A 20000-nucleotide genomic window follows, 5' to 3' on the forward strand; every position below is an offset into this window, starting at 1 on the left:
CGTTTCCAATTCCAATATTTATATGTGATATTCATATCGGGTTTTATTATTAGATACAAAAATAATAATAAAGTTTGTTTGAGTCTCCATAGAAAAATCTGAACTACAACACTTTGCGACACACTTTAGCCGTCTCCAATCAGGATTATTATTGTTATTTATTTATTAAAATGTGAATGTAATTATGGTTCTTTAAACATTCGTTTTTCAATCAATTATTATTATTGTCTTTCTTTACATATTCAGCGCGGCAAGGAAAATCCAGCAAATAGTACAATTATTACCGATGCCATCAAGGAGCGCTGTGAACTGGCATTCACTGCAATTCTAACATTTTGCGTAAACTTTCTAGAAATCGAATCGAATGCGAGTCTCGAGTGCCTGGATGGCGATGCGGATGATGACCAAGAGGAATGCTTTTGTACTGTTCTGTACAACGATGAATCGCACACTTTCGATCAAGTCATCCAAACGTTGACGAAAATTGCCAAATGTCGTCAAAAGGATGCCATGGAAATTGTATCGAGTATTGATCGTGAAGGACGTGCTGTAGTCAAATGTGATACCTTCAGCGAATGTCGCCAATTACAGGAAGCCATTGAAAAGCAAGCTGTAACCACAATAGCTGGCCTCCATACAGCACGCGCCAATCAATCGTTACGCGTTTCTGTGCTCAATATTCGTGCTGTTGCTTGTCAGCAATTTGCCCTACAATTACTCACCTGGTTTCAAGAATTTCTCATCAAACATTGCGTCTTCAGGCAAATATTTGCACGTATCGTTATGGATCGTAAGGCACCATATAGTATACGCCATATACTTGAATATGATGTAAAATTATGGAAATCAGCGCGTACATGCTGGCATCGTCTACTTATCTCCGGTATGTTGATGGAATATGATAATAAAATGCAATTATCACAAGAATTCTCCAAACACTATGCATCCATTGTACAAGATTTCATACGAGATGATCATGAGCATTCATGTTCGATTGTGTCGTTGAGTGTACAATTATTTACCGTGCCAAGTATAGCACATTATCTAATAGCGAATGAAGGTATATTTCACAAATTGTTACATACCTTCTATCATGCAGCCATCGAACCGTATATTAAAAATAAAACATTACAATTTACAAAAAATGTGAATGTGTCGTTTAAGCGTGCCGCTTATATACTCTACGATTTGCGTTATATACTCATGTTTAAACCAGACGCTTGGACACACGAATTGCGTGAGGGCTTTCTCGAAGGCTGTAAAGGTCTAATGAAGCTATTGAATGTGATGCAGGGTATGGAATCGATAACACGTCAAACGGGCCAACATATGGACTATGAACCGGAATGGGAATGTGCTTTCAATTTACACATAAAATTGGCGTGCACTATTACTTTGGTGTTGGAATGGTGTGCGAATGATGCAGTGGTTCTTAATAGACTTTATCAAATGGTAATGCGTTATCTTAGCGCAAATGTATTTATTGTTGATCGTGTGCCGAAGAAAGAGGAACATCATGTTGCTGGACATGTTGCTGAATGTATCGTCTATGATGTGTCTACACGTCCCGTCTCCATACACTTGCCGCTATCACGTTTCTTTGCTGGTATATATTTACACTTGGGCACATATGGTTTGACCTTTGATAATGCAATGGTTGGACATACACGCTCGCCAGAGGAAATTATTGAACCGATATTGTGTACGCAAGCAATGATTGCGCAGGTAAGTTCAATGTGATGCATTTTTGATATGTGGGCTCTTGCTTACGCTAGGGGGTGAAATATTTCATATAATTGTGTTTAATGACAAACTTTCTTGCTCTGTGTTGGTCTAATTTTTGTTTCATGGTTTTGCCCAAAATTGTACAAGAGCAATTTAGATCACAAATTCTGCTCCATCTTTTTTTATTAGAGCAAAGAACGAATTGTCAGTTGTCAACAACAAAATTGCAATTTCTGAATTGAAAAACTCAAATCATTCGTATAAAAAAAGAAGTAAAATATAAAATATTATAAGTAAAAAATGTATTGAAGGCAGTATTTTACTATTTGAGTACATACTTATGTATGTTAGCCAAAACTAACATTTTAATTGCTTATTAATCGGTTGTTTTAAAATTTTTTGCCAAAAAAGTGTTTCATGGGATGTTTACTCTGGGTTGTACCAGCTTGTTCTATTTTTTTATACTCAGCTGAGCAGAGCTCACAGGGTATATTAATTTTTTTCGCATAACGGTACCCCGTAACGGCATAAACTAATCGAGATAGATATAGATCCGGGCTAAAAAGGAAATTCATTTAGCCATGTCCGTCTGCCCGTTAACACGATAACTGGAGTAAATGTTGAGGTATCTTGATGAAATTTGGTATGTAAGTTCCTGGGTACTCATCTCAGATCGATATTTAAAATGAACGAAATCGGACTATAACCACGCCCACTTTTTGATATCGAAAATTTCGAAAAACTGAAAAAGTGCGATAATTCATTACCAAATACGGATAAAGCGATGAAACTTGGTAGGTGGGTTGAACTTATGACGCAGAATGGAAAATCGGCAAAATTTTTTATAATGGGCGTGGCACCGCCCACTTTTAAAATAAGGTAATTTAAAAGTTTTGCAAGCTGTAATTTGGCAGCCCTTGAAGATATCGTGATGAAATTTGGCAGGAACGTTACCCCTATTACTATATGTGCGCTAAATAGCAAAATCGGATTACGAACACGCCACTTTTTAAAAATTTTTTTCTTAAGTCAAATTTTAACAAGAAATGTAATATCTTTACAGTATATAAGTAAATTATGTCAACATTCAACTCCAGTAATGATACGGGCTCCGCCCTTTTTCATTTAATTTGTCTAGGATACTTTTAATGCCATAAGTCGAACAAAAATTTATACATCCTTGTGAAATTTGGTAAGGGCATAGCTTCAATGACGATACCTGTTTTCTGTGAAAATGGGCGAAATCGGTTGAAGCCACGCCCAATTTTTATACACAGTCGACCGTCTGTCCTTCCGCTCGACCGTTAACTTGAGCAAAAATCGATATATCTTTACTAAACTTATATCACGTACTTATCTGAACTCACTTCATCTTGGTATTAAAAATGGGCGAAATCCGACCCACTTTTTCGATATCGAAAATTTCAGAGAACATGAAAAAAGCCATAATTCTATACCAAATACGAAAAAAGCGATGAAACATGGTGATTGGATTGTTTTTTTGACGAAAAATATAACTTTAGAAAAAAACTTTGTAAAATGGGTGTGACACCTACATTATTAAGTAGAAGAAAATGAAAACGTTCTGCAGGGCGAAATCAAAATCCCTTGGAATCTTGGCAGGCGTACTGTTCGTGGTACCCGACAGATGATTTTCTGGGTCACCCTGGTCCACATTTTGGTCGATATCTTGAAAACGCCTTCACATATGCGACTAAGGGCCACTCCCTTTTAAAACCCTCATTAATATCTTTCATTTGATACTCATGTCATACAAACACATTCTAGGGTTACCCTAGGTTCATTTTCCTACATGGTGATTTTCCATTATTTGAAAAAGGATGAAGGAAAATCGTTCCAAAAAACGTCACCCTTGGTCTACAATTTGGTCGATATTTCCCAAACATATGTTATATGGAATTAAAAAGCACTTATAAACCATCTACGAAACCTCACCAAACCAACGCAGCTATAATTATGCTCAGATGAGCAGAGCTTACAAACTATATTCAAAGCTCTCAGCTGAGTATGTTATGTTTGGTTACACCCGAGCTTAGCCTTCCTTACTTGTTTATGTATGTACAATTTATGCCCGTAAAAAAATTCATGAGTACCAACTACATGTGAAACATACAAATGTACGCCTATGATTAAGACCATTTGCGAAACTATTTCTGGATAAGTACCAGACTATTACTTTACGAGTTTGTGGCCGTTTTGAAAAGAGTTTCGGCACTATTTTATGGTCTACTTCGGGATTCGTATAGCGTGTTTCAAAATGTTGTCCACCTTAAGTGGTCAGTTGGGAACATATTCGCAATAATTTCGTACTTGTTTGTAATCTTTTCGGAATGACTTTGGTATTCGAAACCTTTTCTTAATGATGCAAGACCTAGTTCGGATATCTGCGGGGTCATTTCGGAACCATATCGGCATAAGTTAGGACCATTTCGGTATAATTTCTGAACTTTTTGAGAAAAGCTTCATAAACTCCTTATCGGTTACAACCGATATCGACGAGTTATCCGTTTGTTATCGATAGCGACACTTCCACTGAGTTATCGGTTTGTTGTTGTCGAGTCATCGGGTTGTTATCGGAGGATTATTGATGTACTATTGACTTGATAAACTGTTTTCGGCATCTGTTTAATAACAAACCTACGAGTCGTCGATAACGTTGCTTTGTATAACAAACCGATAAAACTTCTATAACTCGTCGGTAAAAAGTGATAACATAGTGATTACAAACCGATAGCTCGTCATTAACAAATGTCAATAACACATACTCAGGTCCAGTTTTTCAGTGTTAGTTTAAACTCCATACTACAACAACAATGAATCATCAAGGATTTCAAGATTGAAATGTCATCGTAACTGGCGTTCCACAGCTCAGGGCCAATAATTGATCCCTGGGCTGCCCTGCATGTAACTTTCATGGTAGGCGTACCCTCTGACGACGCGCTCAAGGTTGCCTGGTATTTGGAATTGCTGCTCTAAAGCGTCTTGAATTGCACCTAAAGTGTATTTTCCGGGCCTGAAACCATAGTGCCGGTCGTTAGTCCTCCTGTTCGTTCTACGGCGATACGTGTTTTTAGGAGCATTTCAAAAAGTTGTCCGGCTGTGTCGAGAATGCATAACGGCCAGTATGCTAATGGACCAATAGACTAGTCGATTAGCCGAATAATCGATTGCGTAAACATAGCACTGCAGAGAAGAGGAATTCAGATGCCTATCCAGAGATGGATTGACAATCTACTCCGTATAAGAATTGCTGAAGTCCATGTAAGCAACAGCGCAATTAAGGTTAATACCACGAGGGGTGCCCTCAAGGAAGTGTCCTGTCACCCCTTCTGTGTATGAACTCCTGCAGAAGCTATCAAACAGTGGCATAAGATGCCAAGGATGTGATGTCAACATCGTCATAATTGCTAGGGGTAAATTCGAGAGTACGCTCTGTGACATAATACAAAGAACATTGAACATTACAATGGGATGGTGCGCCAGTGCGGAGCTTACACCAACCCATCTAAGACAACCATCATCCCCTGCACCAGAAGAAGGGTCCTACCAGCCCTGAGACCAGTAACAATAGATGGCGTGGCATTAGAATCTGGAACCACTGTGAAATACTTGGGGTCACTTTTGACACCAAGCTCCTATGGAAACAACACTTCGAGTCCATGAAAACTAGGGCCACGAGGTCCATTATGGTGTGCAAACGTCTAGCAGGCAAATAATGGGGCTGCAGCCCACATGTGCTAAGATGGATGTATACCATGATAGTAAAACCTATGATAACATATGGCTCGATAGCCTAGGCATCGAGAACAACTCGGTTGACGACGAGACAGGCACTGTCAAAACTTCAGCGACTGGCATGTGTGTGCATCACGGGAGCTATGCGCACATGCCCTACAACAGCGCTGGAAGCTATCCTCGATCTAACCCTGCTGCATATATCGATAGAGCAGTCAGCCAACCGATCCCTCCTCAATATCGTCAAGGAGGGCTGGGGCAAAGGTAAAGTCATATCGTCCCGGAACATGGAGCAATTGAGAGAGAAGATCCCAATATCTCAACTCCTGCCATACTCAGTGACAGTCAGGCCGCCCTCAAGGCGATCTCGGCGTTTGAAATAAAATCAGCACTGGTCCTTGAGTGCGTAGAAAAGCTAAATCAACTAGGAGCACACAACGAACTACTGTTGGCCTGGGCTCCTCATGGAACTTGGGGATGGGGAGGGAGGGAATGGCCTGGAGGTTTAATGTGGCCACATAAATCGTTCCCGAGATGGTCGAGCTAGCACCTTAATGGTGCTATGGTGCCGTAGCGTACCGGATCTGTATCCGGCAAAGGACTATCACATCGATAACACCCCTCAAAGCCTTCGGGGAGCAAACTTATCGCTACAACAACAACAACAACAAGGGAAGAACACTGGCGCAATATGGCAGGCCTGAGACAATCTAAGTTAATATTAGGGGGTTACAGCACAACTCGATATAGGGAATTAATAGGCCTCTCCAAAGATAACCTAAGAATCCTAACAGCCATTCTTACCGGACACTGTAGACTGAACAATCACATGCAAAAGCTATAATATCGAACAACACATGACGATTTTGTGATCGATCAGCGAAGACGGCGGACCATATCCTCCTGGAGTGTGACGCAATCTCAAGACGTAAGGCTCAGTTTATGGGTTCACCATGGCCAGAGCATTCTGACATCGAATCCATCAAGCCAGGTGAACTGCTAGGGTTCATCAGAGATGTCGGCTTGGATGAGGTGCTGTGGCAGCTGAGGGCACAATAGACCAATGGTCGCAGTGCGATCCTCAATTAATTAACTATTTATCTATCTATCTATTTGCTAATATTTCGAAAACGGCTTTATCCATTTGAGTTTTGGATTGGGGTTGCCAACTAACCTTAATTACATATATATTTGTATAATTGCAAATCTTGAAGTTTGTATAATTGTAACTCTTGTACCAAAGCTACATAGGCGTGGTTGATGGCAGTAAATGTATATTTGTATTAATTGAACATTTTTCCATTTTCCAGGTACACGCGGGGATGTGGCGTCGCAACGGATATTCCCTACTCCATCAACTATATTTTTATCGAATTGTACGTTGCCGTGCCGAAATGTTGGATCGTGATATTGTTGGTATGCAAATTGGTGCTGCGCTCATCGAGAGTAATCAATATCTCATACATATACTAAATAAATTTAATCTAATCAAATGGATACAACCCGACTATGAGAAAGATTTAACTGCACAAGCTGTCGATGATGAATATTTGTTATCGATGATAGAAGAATTTTTAGAATTATTAATTGTTATTATTGGCGAACGCTATGTACCGGGTGTTTCGGTTGTTACCGAAGAGGAGCGAACTAAAAAGGAAATCATACAATTACTTTGTATCAAGCCATATTCACATTCGGAATTAAATCGTGCTTTACCCGACACAAATAATGATACATCATTGGAAGATCTCATAGACTCAGTAGCGGTGTTCAAAAAACCACAAAAATCCGATGCAAAAGGTGTATATGAGCTTAAGGAGGAACTTTACAATGACTATAATATGTACTTCTATCACTATACCAAGGAGGAAAAGTCCAAGTCAGAGGAGACACAGCGTTTGCGCCGCAAAAATAAAGATGAACTTGTATGCTGTCCACCACCAGCGTTACCAAAATTGACCGATGGTTTTGTGTGAGTTGTATTAATATGTTTTAGGCCCGGTTTTTCAGTGCAAGTTCAACTCAGTTTGTCAGTTGAACTACGCTTAAACTTATTCTGCAGTTTTTCAGTTTTACTTTAACTGAAGTTTAAGCTATGCTTAAGCGGCCGATCTGTCAGGTTTAAACTCTAGTTAACCTATCATTTATTTGCGTTCGTTTGACATTGGCATCGAATATATGCAACAAGCAGTTGGACTTGAGTACCATTAGAGCTCATGTTGATAACTAGGCATACTTTTAAAATCTCAAGAGTTGTTTCGAAACAGTGGCTCAACTCGAGAATCATAGCGTATCCAGCAAAAGAGGGAACATTTTATAAAGCAAAATATGCTATTAAGTTGAAAAAATGTAATTAACATCTTGTGGTTCTCTAACTGAACTCAAATGTAAGATTCAATGATGTTGATGTAGGATCTTCGGTGTGGTAGGCGAAGCACGCTACCATCACACCACGGCGGCCGCCTATATAATTTATTCTTGATTAATTACGCTTCATTATTGCTATCAGCCATGTGTTTATTTCTCACAATAAACAGCTGTTGGGTTTTGCTGGTACATCCTTGGAGATTTTTATCGACTCCACCTCAACTCGATATATGTGACGCGGCCTATGAAAAGGTGGCTTATGACTCAAAAAATAAATTGCGAGAAACAGCTGTTAAAGATAAACAATGCATTTCTTCAGTTTCTTTTTAGTTTTTCTTTTGCATTATGAACAGTCATGCCCAAAAGGCAACCAAAAAAGGCAAAAGAGCATACATGAGATAAGTTCGTGTGTGTATATAAAGAGCGATATTTTTTTCAATGCAAAGCACAAACCAGTTTCTGACCGAAAAAAAATCGTGTGAGTGCTCAGATTTAAAAGCAATGCTGAACGAATAGGACGTGTGTCGCTTGTGAATAATGTCTGTAGAAGAAGAATTTAGCGAGGTTTTTCAACCATATTTCTGTGAAAACGAAGAGAATGATGATGATTCTTTCGATGATGTTCGTATCAATTACGAGGACGAACTACAAGCATTGTTTCAAGCTGAAGGTCAAATGGATTTGGATGAAAAGATTGCTGTAATAATAAATGCCAAAAAATTACACCACGAAAGATGATAGAAACTGCAAGAAATAACTACCTAGAATTATCAAAATATGAACTTGATTTGGTTATACTGAACCATATCGAATCAGCAATGATGTGCACGGACAAACTTAGAGATGCTTACACAGAAATGACGAAATGGGGGAAACATGGAAGGCAAAAAAGGCAAAGATGTTGAAAGGCATAAATTGATGTTAACTTTTTATCACTTACCTGTTTGCCGTTCATTTTTCCTTTTTGTGCATGCGTGTGGAAGAAAACGTTTTGGAATAGAGTTGTGCTTTTTCGTTCTTTTCAGAGATTCGAATCTTTCGTTCTTTTTCTAATGAACGAACAATTTGTTCTTTTTGTTCATCTGTTCTTTTCTTTTTTCAAGCAAATTTGTTCACTGCTGCTCGCACCCGCGAAAAAAGCCAACAAGTATAGATGGGGGTGTGTATGCAGCAATGCTTTGTGTAGGTATATTTAAATGTGTTACGAATAAATAAGTTAATATATATATGTATAATTAACTTCAAACAAAGTTACAAATTTCGGAAGATCCAGGAAATTGAAAGAGTACAGACACAAATTGTAAATAAGAACTTTTCAAGTTTAATAAATGTAATAATTAGTTTCTTACAAAACATGTTTTTCATAAATAGTCCATACATATATTGTTGCAGCAGTGCCACACACGAAGATGACCACACATATCTGGCATAATCGACATTCGTACTCACTGTGAATTTCTGCGTATATATGTATGAATTTACATTGTTCGCGAACGAGAAGAGTGAAAGAATAACATTAGATAAAACGAACTAAAAGAACAAATGAACTAAAAGAACAAATAGAACCGAAATCGAAGATCTAGTTCACTTGTTCAGTTGAGAGACCCGGTCAATTGAACAAGTTCAGAACGAAACGACCCAACTCTATTTTGGAAATTTACTTCGACATTTTCATACACATGGTGCCATAACACGGGTACATGGGTTAGCAAATAACCCAATTACACATGCGAGAGCGTTGCAGCCATCTGACATCCGAAAAGCTGTTACATTTATTGAGTATACAGCCGATCTATTGGCTCTTCTACTGCCGGGACGTTTACCCAAATTCAAAAATTATCGCGTTATGAAGCTGCCATCTAATGAGACTTCTAAGCAAGTTAGGACTTTCTAGTTTTCACCACGTGAAAGAGCGTCTCAAAAACTATCGAAACCAGAAAAAAGTGGAAAAAATATAATGTAAGATATCAACTGGAGAAAGGGGTTGAATATTCATTTGAGAACTGTACATTTCTCAAAATCTCTTGAAATTAGGATAATAATTGGAAAATACTAATGACGTTGGAGATCAACTGGAAAACTTTTAATTTTACAAAATTTCTCAAAGGTTGGATAGCGACTGGAGAATGAAGTTGGATATCAAATCGAGAACTATCTGGTTTAAGAATAATTAAATAATGATGTTGGATATCACTATCGGAACTAGATATATATTTCGCCGGAGAATTGTTTTCCATGTTGATTGGGTAAACAAAATCCAGCTGTTGCCGTATCTACAAATTATATAGATAATAAAAAAAAACCAATGTTGCCGCACAAAGCAGTATACCCCAAAGGCGGCCTTAAACTGTGACTGAAAAACTGCTCAGTAGTTTTACTGGAGTTTAAATTTGACTAGAGTTTAAGCAAGCTTAGCTTAACCAACCACTGATAAACCGGCCCTTAGAGTTTTTGTTTATTGCCCATCACTTCTTAAATTTGGTTTTGTTGTCATGTTTGCTTTTTACATTTTACTCTAGCTCTATTGCGAATCTGCTGCAGTGTGATGTTATGATGACAATAATTACAACAGTCCTTGATCGGGCAATAGATTTAAATTCAAAAAGCTTCGCTGAGAATCATCTACAAGAAGTAAGTTGAAAATTGAGATACTGTTTTTTATCAAGAAATTGGTCGTCGGCGGCGGATACCTTTAAAGTAAACAATTACAACTAAATTCAATGAGCCGTCGCTAGTCACTACTAGACTCTTTTTTGGGGTGAAAATCAGTTTTGAGACAATTTGCTATTCTGTAAGCTGTCTAGCAGGTCACAAATAAAAAAAATTATAAATAAATGTATTTGGCGACCTTTATGTTACTAAACTTTGTTGTTAGGCTGGCTTTTGGTCAATTTTCGTAAAAAAAATAAAACACAAGTGTTTTTCTTTTAACCAATATATTTCGGTTACTCCACGGTAACCGTCTTCAGGGTAAAACTGTTGATAAAAACATAAATAAAACTCAAATTAACAAACTTCAAACATAAGAAAATAATAAAAAATTAATTAATGAAAAAATAATAATAAAAATACATTATTTTTCCACATGCATTAATTTTCACGTCTGCCCCGTGTGACGCGGAGTTTGGTACTGTTTATTAGTTAATAAGTGCTTATATATATGCGCGCAGTCGGAACTGTCACTCTTAAAGTTCAGTCGTATATCCGACGGTGTGTTTACTACATGTAACATCTTCGATGTAAATCTTTTATTGTAATTTTGTTCTTGTTGGAGAATTTGCGCGTCATCGAAATTAGGCGAATGCACACTAGGTGAACAGTGGGCCATTAGTGCTGTTTTTGGGTTATTAGTTGTATGACAATATTTGAAATTAGATTTATGTTGTGAAAGTCTGGATTTTAATTTTGTTGTGCCTACATAGACACTCTTGCACGGCTCTCTGTCAATTCCTTTACACGGAATTTGGTACACAACATTGCTTTTTTCGTTTTGTGGTATTTTTGACTTTGTATTATTAAATAAATATTTTAAAGTATTAGTCGGTCTATGGGCAATTTTTATTTTTTCCTTATTGTAACAATTTTGCAAGACGCTCGGAGAGTTGAGGTACGTACGTGAGAGATTTGAAAATGACTGACTTTTGTGGTTTTTGTTGACTAATAGCATGGTGTTTACTCTATTAATATTTTATTAATTGTGTGTGTTGGAAAATCGTTGTTCTTTAAAGTTGAAAATATTTCTTTCTTGATTTCATGGTGGTAAATTTGGTCCGAAGTCTGTAACATCCGCTTTATACAGCCCATTGCTGTATTTAATATCATTGATTTTGGATGCTTTGAATTATAATTAATAATTCTCCCCGATGATGTTGGTTTTCTATACCATTTTAACTTTAATTTATTGTTTAATCTATTTACTATTGCATCGTATATAACTTAAAAATACATTAGAGTTCAAAGAACGAGTAAACGACACAAACATATTTGACAATGAAAAGATAATTTCTTTTGACGTGGTTTCATTATTTCCCAGTATACCGATACAACTAGCAGTTGACGTAATACAAGAAAAATGGACAACGATAAAAGAATTTACGAAGATACCTAAACAATTATTTATGGAAATTGTTCAATTTTGTATTAAAGATAACAGATATAGTAAGTTCAATGAAAATGTATATACGCAGTTAAAAGGACTGCCAATGGGATCACCTACCTCCCCAGTGATAGCAAACATAGTCGTGGAAAAATTATTGGAAAAATTATTGGAAAAAACGATGGATAAATTCGAGCACAAACCAAGATTACTTACTAAGTATGTTGATGATTTATTTGCTATCGTAGAAGAAAATGAGATTGAAAATGTACTTAACACATTGAACTCTTTCGACAAAAATATAAAATTTACAGTGGAACTCGAAAAGGACGGAAAATTGGCTTATTTAGATGCAATAGTAAATAGATTAAACAATAAATTAAAGTTAAAGTGGTATAAAAAACCAACATCATCGGGGAGAATTATTAATTGTAATTCAAAGCATCCAAAATCAATGATATTAAATACAGCAATGGGCTGTATAAAGCGGATGTTACAGACTTCGGACCAAATTTACCACAATGAAATCAAGAAAAAAATATTTTCAACTTTAAAGAACAACGATTTTCCAACACACACAATTAAAAAATTATTAAGTAGAGTAAAGCCTGCTATTAGTCAACAAAAACCACAAAAGTCAGTCATTTTCAACTCAACTCTCCGAGCGTCTTGCAAAGTCGGATTGTTACAATAAGGAAAAAAAAAAATTGCCCATAGACCGACTAATACTTTAAAATATTTATTTAAAAATACAAAGTCAAAAATACCACAAAACGAAAAAGCAATGTTGTGTACCAAATTCCATGTAAAGGAAGTGACAGAGAGCCGTGCAAGAGTGTCTATGTAGGTACAATAAAATTAAAATTAAAATCCAGACTTTCACAACATAAATCCGATTTCAAATATTGTCATACAACTTATAACCCAAAACAGCCCTAATGGCCCACTGTTCATCTAGTGGGCATTCGCCTAATTTCGATGACGCGCAAATTCTCCAACAAGAACAAAATTACAATAAGAGATTTACATTGGAAATGTTACATATAGTAAACATACCGTCGGATATACGACTGAACTTTAAGAGTGATGGCTCCGACTGCGCGCATATATCGCACACTAATTACAAAAGAGTCACAACTTAAAATTTTTCAAAATCGGTTTTTTTCCATAAACCAATTCCCAGTACACATCTCTAACTGCCCCTTAAATTTCGTTGTCATTATTTTCTTCTTTAACTGGAAAATTACCGTTATGCCAGTTTTGGTGTTAAATGCATCGGTTGCGCTCTATCAACTAAAGAGTACTATTTTTAGTTGTGTCAATGTGCTTAAGAACAAGTGAACAGTTTTTTTTACGCATAAAGTGTATTATTTTAAATTCTGACTATCTTGTTGCAAAAACTTTTAACTTTGTTGTGTATTAATTAAAAGTTCATTTTATAATGAAGGTATCCTTCTTTGTAAAACTGGATTTCAGTATAACATTACAGACGTTTTCACATTTACATTTTTTCAAGTTGTGACTCTTTTGTAGTTAGTATGCGATATATAAGCACTTATTAACTAATAAACAGTACCAAACTCCGCGTCTACAGGGCAGACGTGAAAATTAATGTGTGTGAAAAACTAATGTATTTTTATTATTATTTTTTAATTAATTAATTTTTTATTATTTTCTTATGTGTGTTATATATTGGTTAAAAGAAAAGCACTTGTGTTTTACTTTTTTACGAAAATTGACCTAAAGCCAGCCTAACAACAAAGTTTAAAAAAATTATAAAGTATGACATTTTTTGGCAAAAACTTTTTATAGATTACACAGGCTGACAGCATCTGAGACCCAGAAACCGAACTATATATTTTCGAAGGATTTTGATACGATAAATCGAAATCTGGCCTCAAAATTGCTCTAGCAGATCTGGTTTTCGAGATATCCTAACCTAAAAGTGCAAAAAACACCGTTTTTGCCCATATTTGAGGTTATGTAGCGTTATAGATGTTTTCTTTCACCAAAATTAAAGGATGGCATATTTAAATACAAGTCTTCTTCTTTCAAATGGCGTTGAGTTTGCTTAAATATAATTTTTTTTCGCTGAGATATCGCATTTTGAAATTTTCATGTAGGTGTAGGAAAATTTAGAAACATGAAAATTCCAAATTTAAAAACATGAAAATTTCAAAATGCGATATCAGCGAAAAAAATGTGTTAAAGATGCCACCTCTAATTTTGGTGAAAGGAAACATCTGCAAGGCTACATAACCTCAAATATGGGCTAAAACGGTGTTTTTTGCACTTCAGGATATCTCAAAAACCAGAGCTGATAGAGCAATTCTGAGGCCAGATGAATGTTGGTTAAATTTTGTCGCCCTGTGTTATTATTACATATAACATGAGATGCAGATATGTAGATGTAACAATGCAGTTGCGGTCAAAATCTTAATAGTCCTTATAGCTAATTTCATTTATGTGGTCAACTTATCTGTATCACAACAATTTTTTTGGTATCCACTGTAAAATCCATTAGTGTAGGTAGTCGGCTTCAAAACAAGCACTCACTTGATAGGCTTAACCAGTTGAATTTGCTTTGTATCAAAGCGGGTTAGGGGCTTAGAATATACCTGCTGCAGGTATGCCTGTCGTAAGAGGCGACTAAAATACCAAATTGATGCACGTGGTTGTGCAGCGCAACCCTTCTATATACCTTCTCCAACCCAATTGTCAACCTCACCTACCCGTGGCGAATCCTGTTTCTTTAGCAGCCGAGGCTATGGCGACTCCAATGTCCTCATCGATCAGGGGTGGGAGGGCGTTATGGCCTAGAAGGTTTCATGTGGTCATAATAAATCGCCCCCGAGATGGTCGGCTAGTACCTTAATGGTGCTTGTTACCGGAACGTACCGGATCTGCATCCACCAAAAGACCATCAACATTCGATAACACTACCCAAGGCCTTCGGGGAGTGTCTTTATCGTTACGGCGCATTCTGGTAACAAGCACCATTAAGGTACTAGCCCGACAATCTCGGGAACGATTTAATAACGCCCTCCCACCCCTGATCCATGAGGACATTGGGGTCGCCAGAACCTCGGCTGCTAAAGAATCAGGATTCTCCACGGGTAAGCGAGGTTGACAATTGGGTTGGAGAAGGTATAAAGTGCACTGGCAATTATTGTAAGTTGCGCTACACAACCCCTTGAATCAATTAGGTATTTTAATCGCCTCTTACGACAGGCCCACATGCCGAGGGTATATTCTAAGCCCTTAACCCGCTGGGGGCCGTTGAGACTGTTGTTGTAACAGTGCTTCGCCCCATCCAATAGGCGCGACTGATTACAAATTGTCATTAATATCCTCTAACGGGAGTTCAAGTAAACCTGCAGTTTCAACAGTGGTGTACCATAGTGGGAGGGCTATTAGAGACGTTGGTTCCACATTGCAATTGAAGAGATGGTTGGTGTGAACGCTTCCTAAGGCAGTCGGTTCTATGTACCGGAGCGACTCGGGATTTTCCCGACCAAGGACTGTCATTTCAGTGTACACTGGTACAACAACAACATGGTTGGTGTCATGTGGGAACACATTGCAAGCAGGGCATACATTTGGATGTTGGGGTTGATTCTGAATAGGTAAGAGTTTATTAAGTTGCAGTACGCAGATCGTAGTTGAGCTTGATATGATGACCTCTTAAGCTCCTGGGAGGTGTGGTCTCTTCCATCAGATGTTTGCTGGGATGCCCAGGTTCCTGGGTATTCAAACGAAACTGCTCGTCGGCTTTTGCGTGAGCAGGACCTACCTGCTTACCATAGCTTTGATTGGTCATTGCATGATTGATTCGATTGGTTATTGGAACTCATGATGGAGTTGCCGTGCCATGTTGTTGTTGTTGTTGTAGCAATGCTCGCCCCACCTAATAGCCGCGACCGATCACAAATTGTCATCAATATCCTCTAACGGGAGTCCAAGGAAACTTGCCGTTTCAACAGGGGTGGACCATAAGGAAAGGGGTGTTAGAGGCGTTGGTTCCACATTACAATTAAAGAGATGGTTGGTGTCATGTGGGGACACATTGCAAGCAGGGCATACATTTTGTATGTCGGGGTTGATTCTGGATAGGTAAGAGTTTAACCTGTTACAGTATCCAGAACGAAGTTGAGCAAGAGTGACACGCGTTCCCCTGGGGAGTATGCGTTTCTCTTCTGCGAGTTCTGGATATTTTTCTTCAAGTACTGGATTCACCGGGCAATTCCCGACATAAAGGTCCGACGCCTGTCTATGGAGTTCACCAAGGACCTGCTTGTGTTTTTCCGCTTCATACGGCTGGGTTCTCAGGTGCCGTATTTCCTCAAAATGCTTACGGAGATGACTCCTTAGGCCCCTAGGCGGTGCTCGTTCGTCAATCAGATGTCTGTTGGGATGCCCAGGTTTCTGGGTATTCAGCAGAAACTGTTTGGTCAGCATCTCATTTCTCTCCCTGATGGGGAGTATTCTCGCCTCATTATGCAGATGGTATTCTGGGGACATAAGAAGACAGCCCGTGGCGATTCTGAGAGCAGTATTTTGGCAGGCCTGTAGTTTCTTCCAGTGGGTGGTTTTTAGGCTTGGCGACCATATGGGTGACGCGTAGCACGTAATCGGCTGGCTAATTGCTTTGTATGTGGTCAAGAGCGTTTCTTTATCTTTTCCCCAGGTACTGCCAGCAAGGGATTTGAGGATTTTATTACGGCTCTGAATTCTTGGAACAATTGCGGTTGCGTGCGCACCAAAATGTAGATCCTGATCAAACGTCACACCCAAGATTTTGGGGTGTAGGACAGTCGGTAGCGTAGTGCCATCGACGTGGATGTTCAATATGGTCGACATTTGGGGCGTCCATGTTGTAAATAAGGTCGCGGAAGATTTAGTCGGTGACAATGCCAGGTTTCGCGAGGCGAAAAAACTGGAGAGATCAGGGAGATAGCCGTTTATTTTATTGCATAGCTCATCGATCCGTGCCGTCGGATGACATTATCCATAAAATGCGAAAGGTCTACGATAGACCTTGAATATCACCAAGGTAAGACCTTGTGATGGAATAAACAAGGAGTCTTCGTTGGGCAGCTTATCGACGTAATTAGATCCGTGAAGTTGAGCCATATGATGGCAGCTACCCAAGTTAAGCATATTATATTTATTGTCTCCTTTGGTGAATTTTGTTGATTTGATGATTATTTTATGCCCTCGCCTTCTGAATACCGAAATCATTTAAGTCGCATAATTTGTCTCAAATGGTAAATCTCAAATTCGGAGACTTGAGATGGAACTGCGTTACAGAATTCAGCTGTTAATATTCTTAGTGTGACATACTCTGCTAACCAGAGATGAAAACATATCCGCTGGGCCTGCGATCTTTCTGTATTAATTATATATATTTGAGCTGATAAAAAATATAGTGGTGTATTAACTTTTTCAAAATTTTTGCACAGGTACTCTTTCTGATTGGTTATGGTCTGCAAGAGGAGCAAACTGGCAATTATCCTTTTCTTTCATTCTATGAACGGTCACAAAAATACAATATGTTATCTAAATTAGAAGATCTGTCCCATAGTGCCAGGGTAAGTACGATAAAGTTGTGTTTTCGAAATTGTCAATTAATTTTTTAAATACTCTGCCACAAAATTTAGGTTGAAGCACATCGCGACTTCCTACTTTGGACGATTAAAAAATTCAAAGAACTCGCGGCTAAAGACGAAACAGCTATTGATGAAGATGTCAACGCTATGCCGACAGAGGGGGAATCAATTGAATTAACTCGTCCACTTACCGCCGCCGAACAAGAGAAGCAAGAAAAAGAGGAACGTGCACGCTTAGCTGCCGAAAGACGTGCTAAAATAATGGCACAAATGCAAAATGCTCAAAATAATTTTATGAAATCCAATGCTGAAATGTTTGCTAGCGCTAATGCACAATCGGGAGCTGGAAGTAGTAGCGATATGGAATGGCAAGATGTGGCAAATATAGAGGACGAAGAAGGTGCTGTTGCTTATAATTCAGTAGCTTGTTTGGGTGTGGACCGCCGTTTGCAGCAACCTGAAGAAGAAAGTTTTAAATGTATACTATGTTTTGAGGATTGTACTGTAAGTAAAGATGGGCCTACACTCGTATACTCAGCATACGTGCAAAAATCGAGAGTCTTGCCACCACTTGCGTCAGATCACCCATCATCGGTGCATACAAGCAGTTGTGGTCATGTAATGCATGTTGATTGCTGGCAAGAATACTACAACAACGAAGAATCGAAAGAGCAACGCAGGCCACATCGTAGTCGTCAACCTTTTCCACAGACCCCACAGAATACCGAATTCCAATGTCCATATTGTCGTTGTTTGAGTAATTCAGTGTTACCGCTGAGTGCGCCCTTATCGAAGTATTCTATGCCAATGGTTATACACAAGGGTGAAGAGTTATTTCCCATCGATATGTGGATTGAAGTTATGAAGACATTGAGTGATGAATTGAATATGCCAACACCTGAAGGTAATTACGATCGCGTTCTACCACCTGCAGAAGCAATATTGAGACGTGCAAATTTGTATGCTAATGTTGCACAATTTGAACGTATCGCACAACCAATTGATAAAACAGAACTACCAACAAGCTGGACAAATTTTGTGCAACATTATATTAAATCGGTGCGTCAGCATGCACCAGTTGATTTTGAAGATTCAGAAAAGGGTGGTTTGTTGTGGCTATGGCAGACATGCATCTACACTGTACAATCATTGGAAGTTTATCTACGCGCAGTTGGTAAACCGTTTAAGAGTGAAATGTCAATTCGACACAAGAGTTGCTTGAGCGGTTTAATACGCGCAAGTTGTTTATATGGCTCAAATCTTACCTGCACAGATGTGAAGAATTTGAAGGAGCCTACACTTGAGCTTTTGGATACAATATTTAAACAGAAAAGCATCTCGGTATTGGAATGGAATTGTTTTAGCATGATGGTGCAGCTAATATGCATGGTACCGAATATACTCTTCTCATCGACGCGTAAGTATAAATACAATCCTTCATGCTTTTTTTCTCTAAGATTTTATATCCACACTTCGTTTTTTGACGTCATCGCGTCAAGTTCGTTTCCCCACAGCTCAACCGCGTGTTATAAAAGGACGCTATTCATGCGGTTGAGAACAAAATGGCGGATAGTGAGGGAAGCGACTTGACAAAAAATTAATAAAACAGTTGAAAAACTTAAAATTTATCGTACTTGGAGTAAACCATTAAATCAAATTGAATATAACATGGCGTGGTGCCAAGCAATTGCACGAAGAATTATAATAATTAATACCAAATTGCAAGCTGCTACACATGGTTCTGGCCACCTTGGTACTACCATTGTGTATTAGTGGAGCTAAAATTACATATACAACAATCTGAAAAAAGAACAATCCGACATACAACCTGGCGTTATGGACTAGCGTCCGTGCCATTCAGGTATTGAAAATGCTATTATTTTGTTAAGATAGTTATTATGTAAACTATGTGGTTGTTGTAGCAGTACTTCACCCGATGTTGTTGTTGTTGTAGCAATGCTCGCCCCACCTAATAGCGGCGACCGATCACAAATTGTCATCAAAATTCTCTAACGGGAGTCCAAGGAAACTTGCCGTTTCAACAGGGGTGGACCATAAGGAGAGGGGTGTTAGAGGCGTTGGTTCCACATTACAATTAAAGAGATGGTTGATGTCATGTTGGGACACATTACAAGCGGGGCATACATTTTGTATGTCGCGGTTGATTCTGGATAGGTAAGAGTTTAACCTGTTACAGTATCCAGAACGAAGTTGAGCAAGAGTGACACGCGTTGCCCTGGGGAGTATGCGTTCCTCTTCCGCGAGTTTTGGATAATTTTCTTTAAGTACTGGATTCACCGGGCAATTCCCGGCATAAAGGTCCGACGCCTGTTTATGGAGTTCACCAAGGACCTGCTTGTGTTTTTTCACTTCATACGGCTGGGTTGTCAGGTGCCGTATTTCCTCAAAATTCTTACGGAGATGACTCCTTAAGCCCCTAGGCGGTG

At 38.5% G+C, this 20000-nt stretch overlaps 1 protein-coding gene across 3 annotated transcripts in view; it reads left to right on the forward strand.

The window, feature by feature from the left end:
* Ubr1 (Ubr1 ubiquitin ligase) overlaps positions 1-20000 on the forward strand; it is a 157549-nt gene that overhangs the window by 125549 nt on the left and 12000 nt on the right. For all 3 annotated transcript variants that reach the window (XM_067784604.1, XM_067784603.1, XM_067784602.1), the window contains exons 5-9: positions 247-1725; positions 6792-7453; positions 10368-10479; positions 17407-17535; positions 17605-18970. In XM_067784604.1, the coding sequence (XP_067640705.1) occupies positions 247-1725; positions 6792-7453; positions 10368-10479; positions 17407-17535; positions 17605-18970 (3748 nt within the window). The remainder of the gene's footprint in view (positions 1-246; positions 1726-6791; positions 7454-10367; positions 10480-17406; positions 17536-17604; positions 18971-20000) is intronic.

The sequence above is a fragment of the Eurosta solidaginis genome, chromosome 4, assembly GCF_040869045.1.
Source record: "Eurosta solidaginis isolate ZX-2024a chromosome 4, ASM4086904v1, whole genome shotgun sequence".
In the NCBI taxonomy this organism is placed as follows: domain Eukaryota; kingdom Metazoa; phylum Arthropoda; class Insecta; order Diptera; family Tephritidae; genus Eurosta; species Eurosta solidaginis.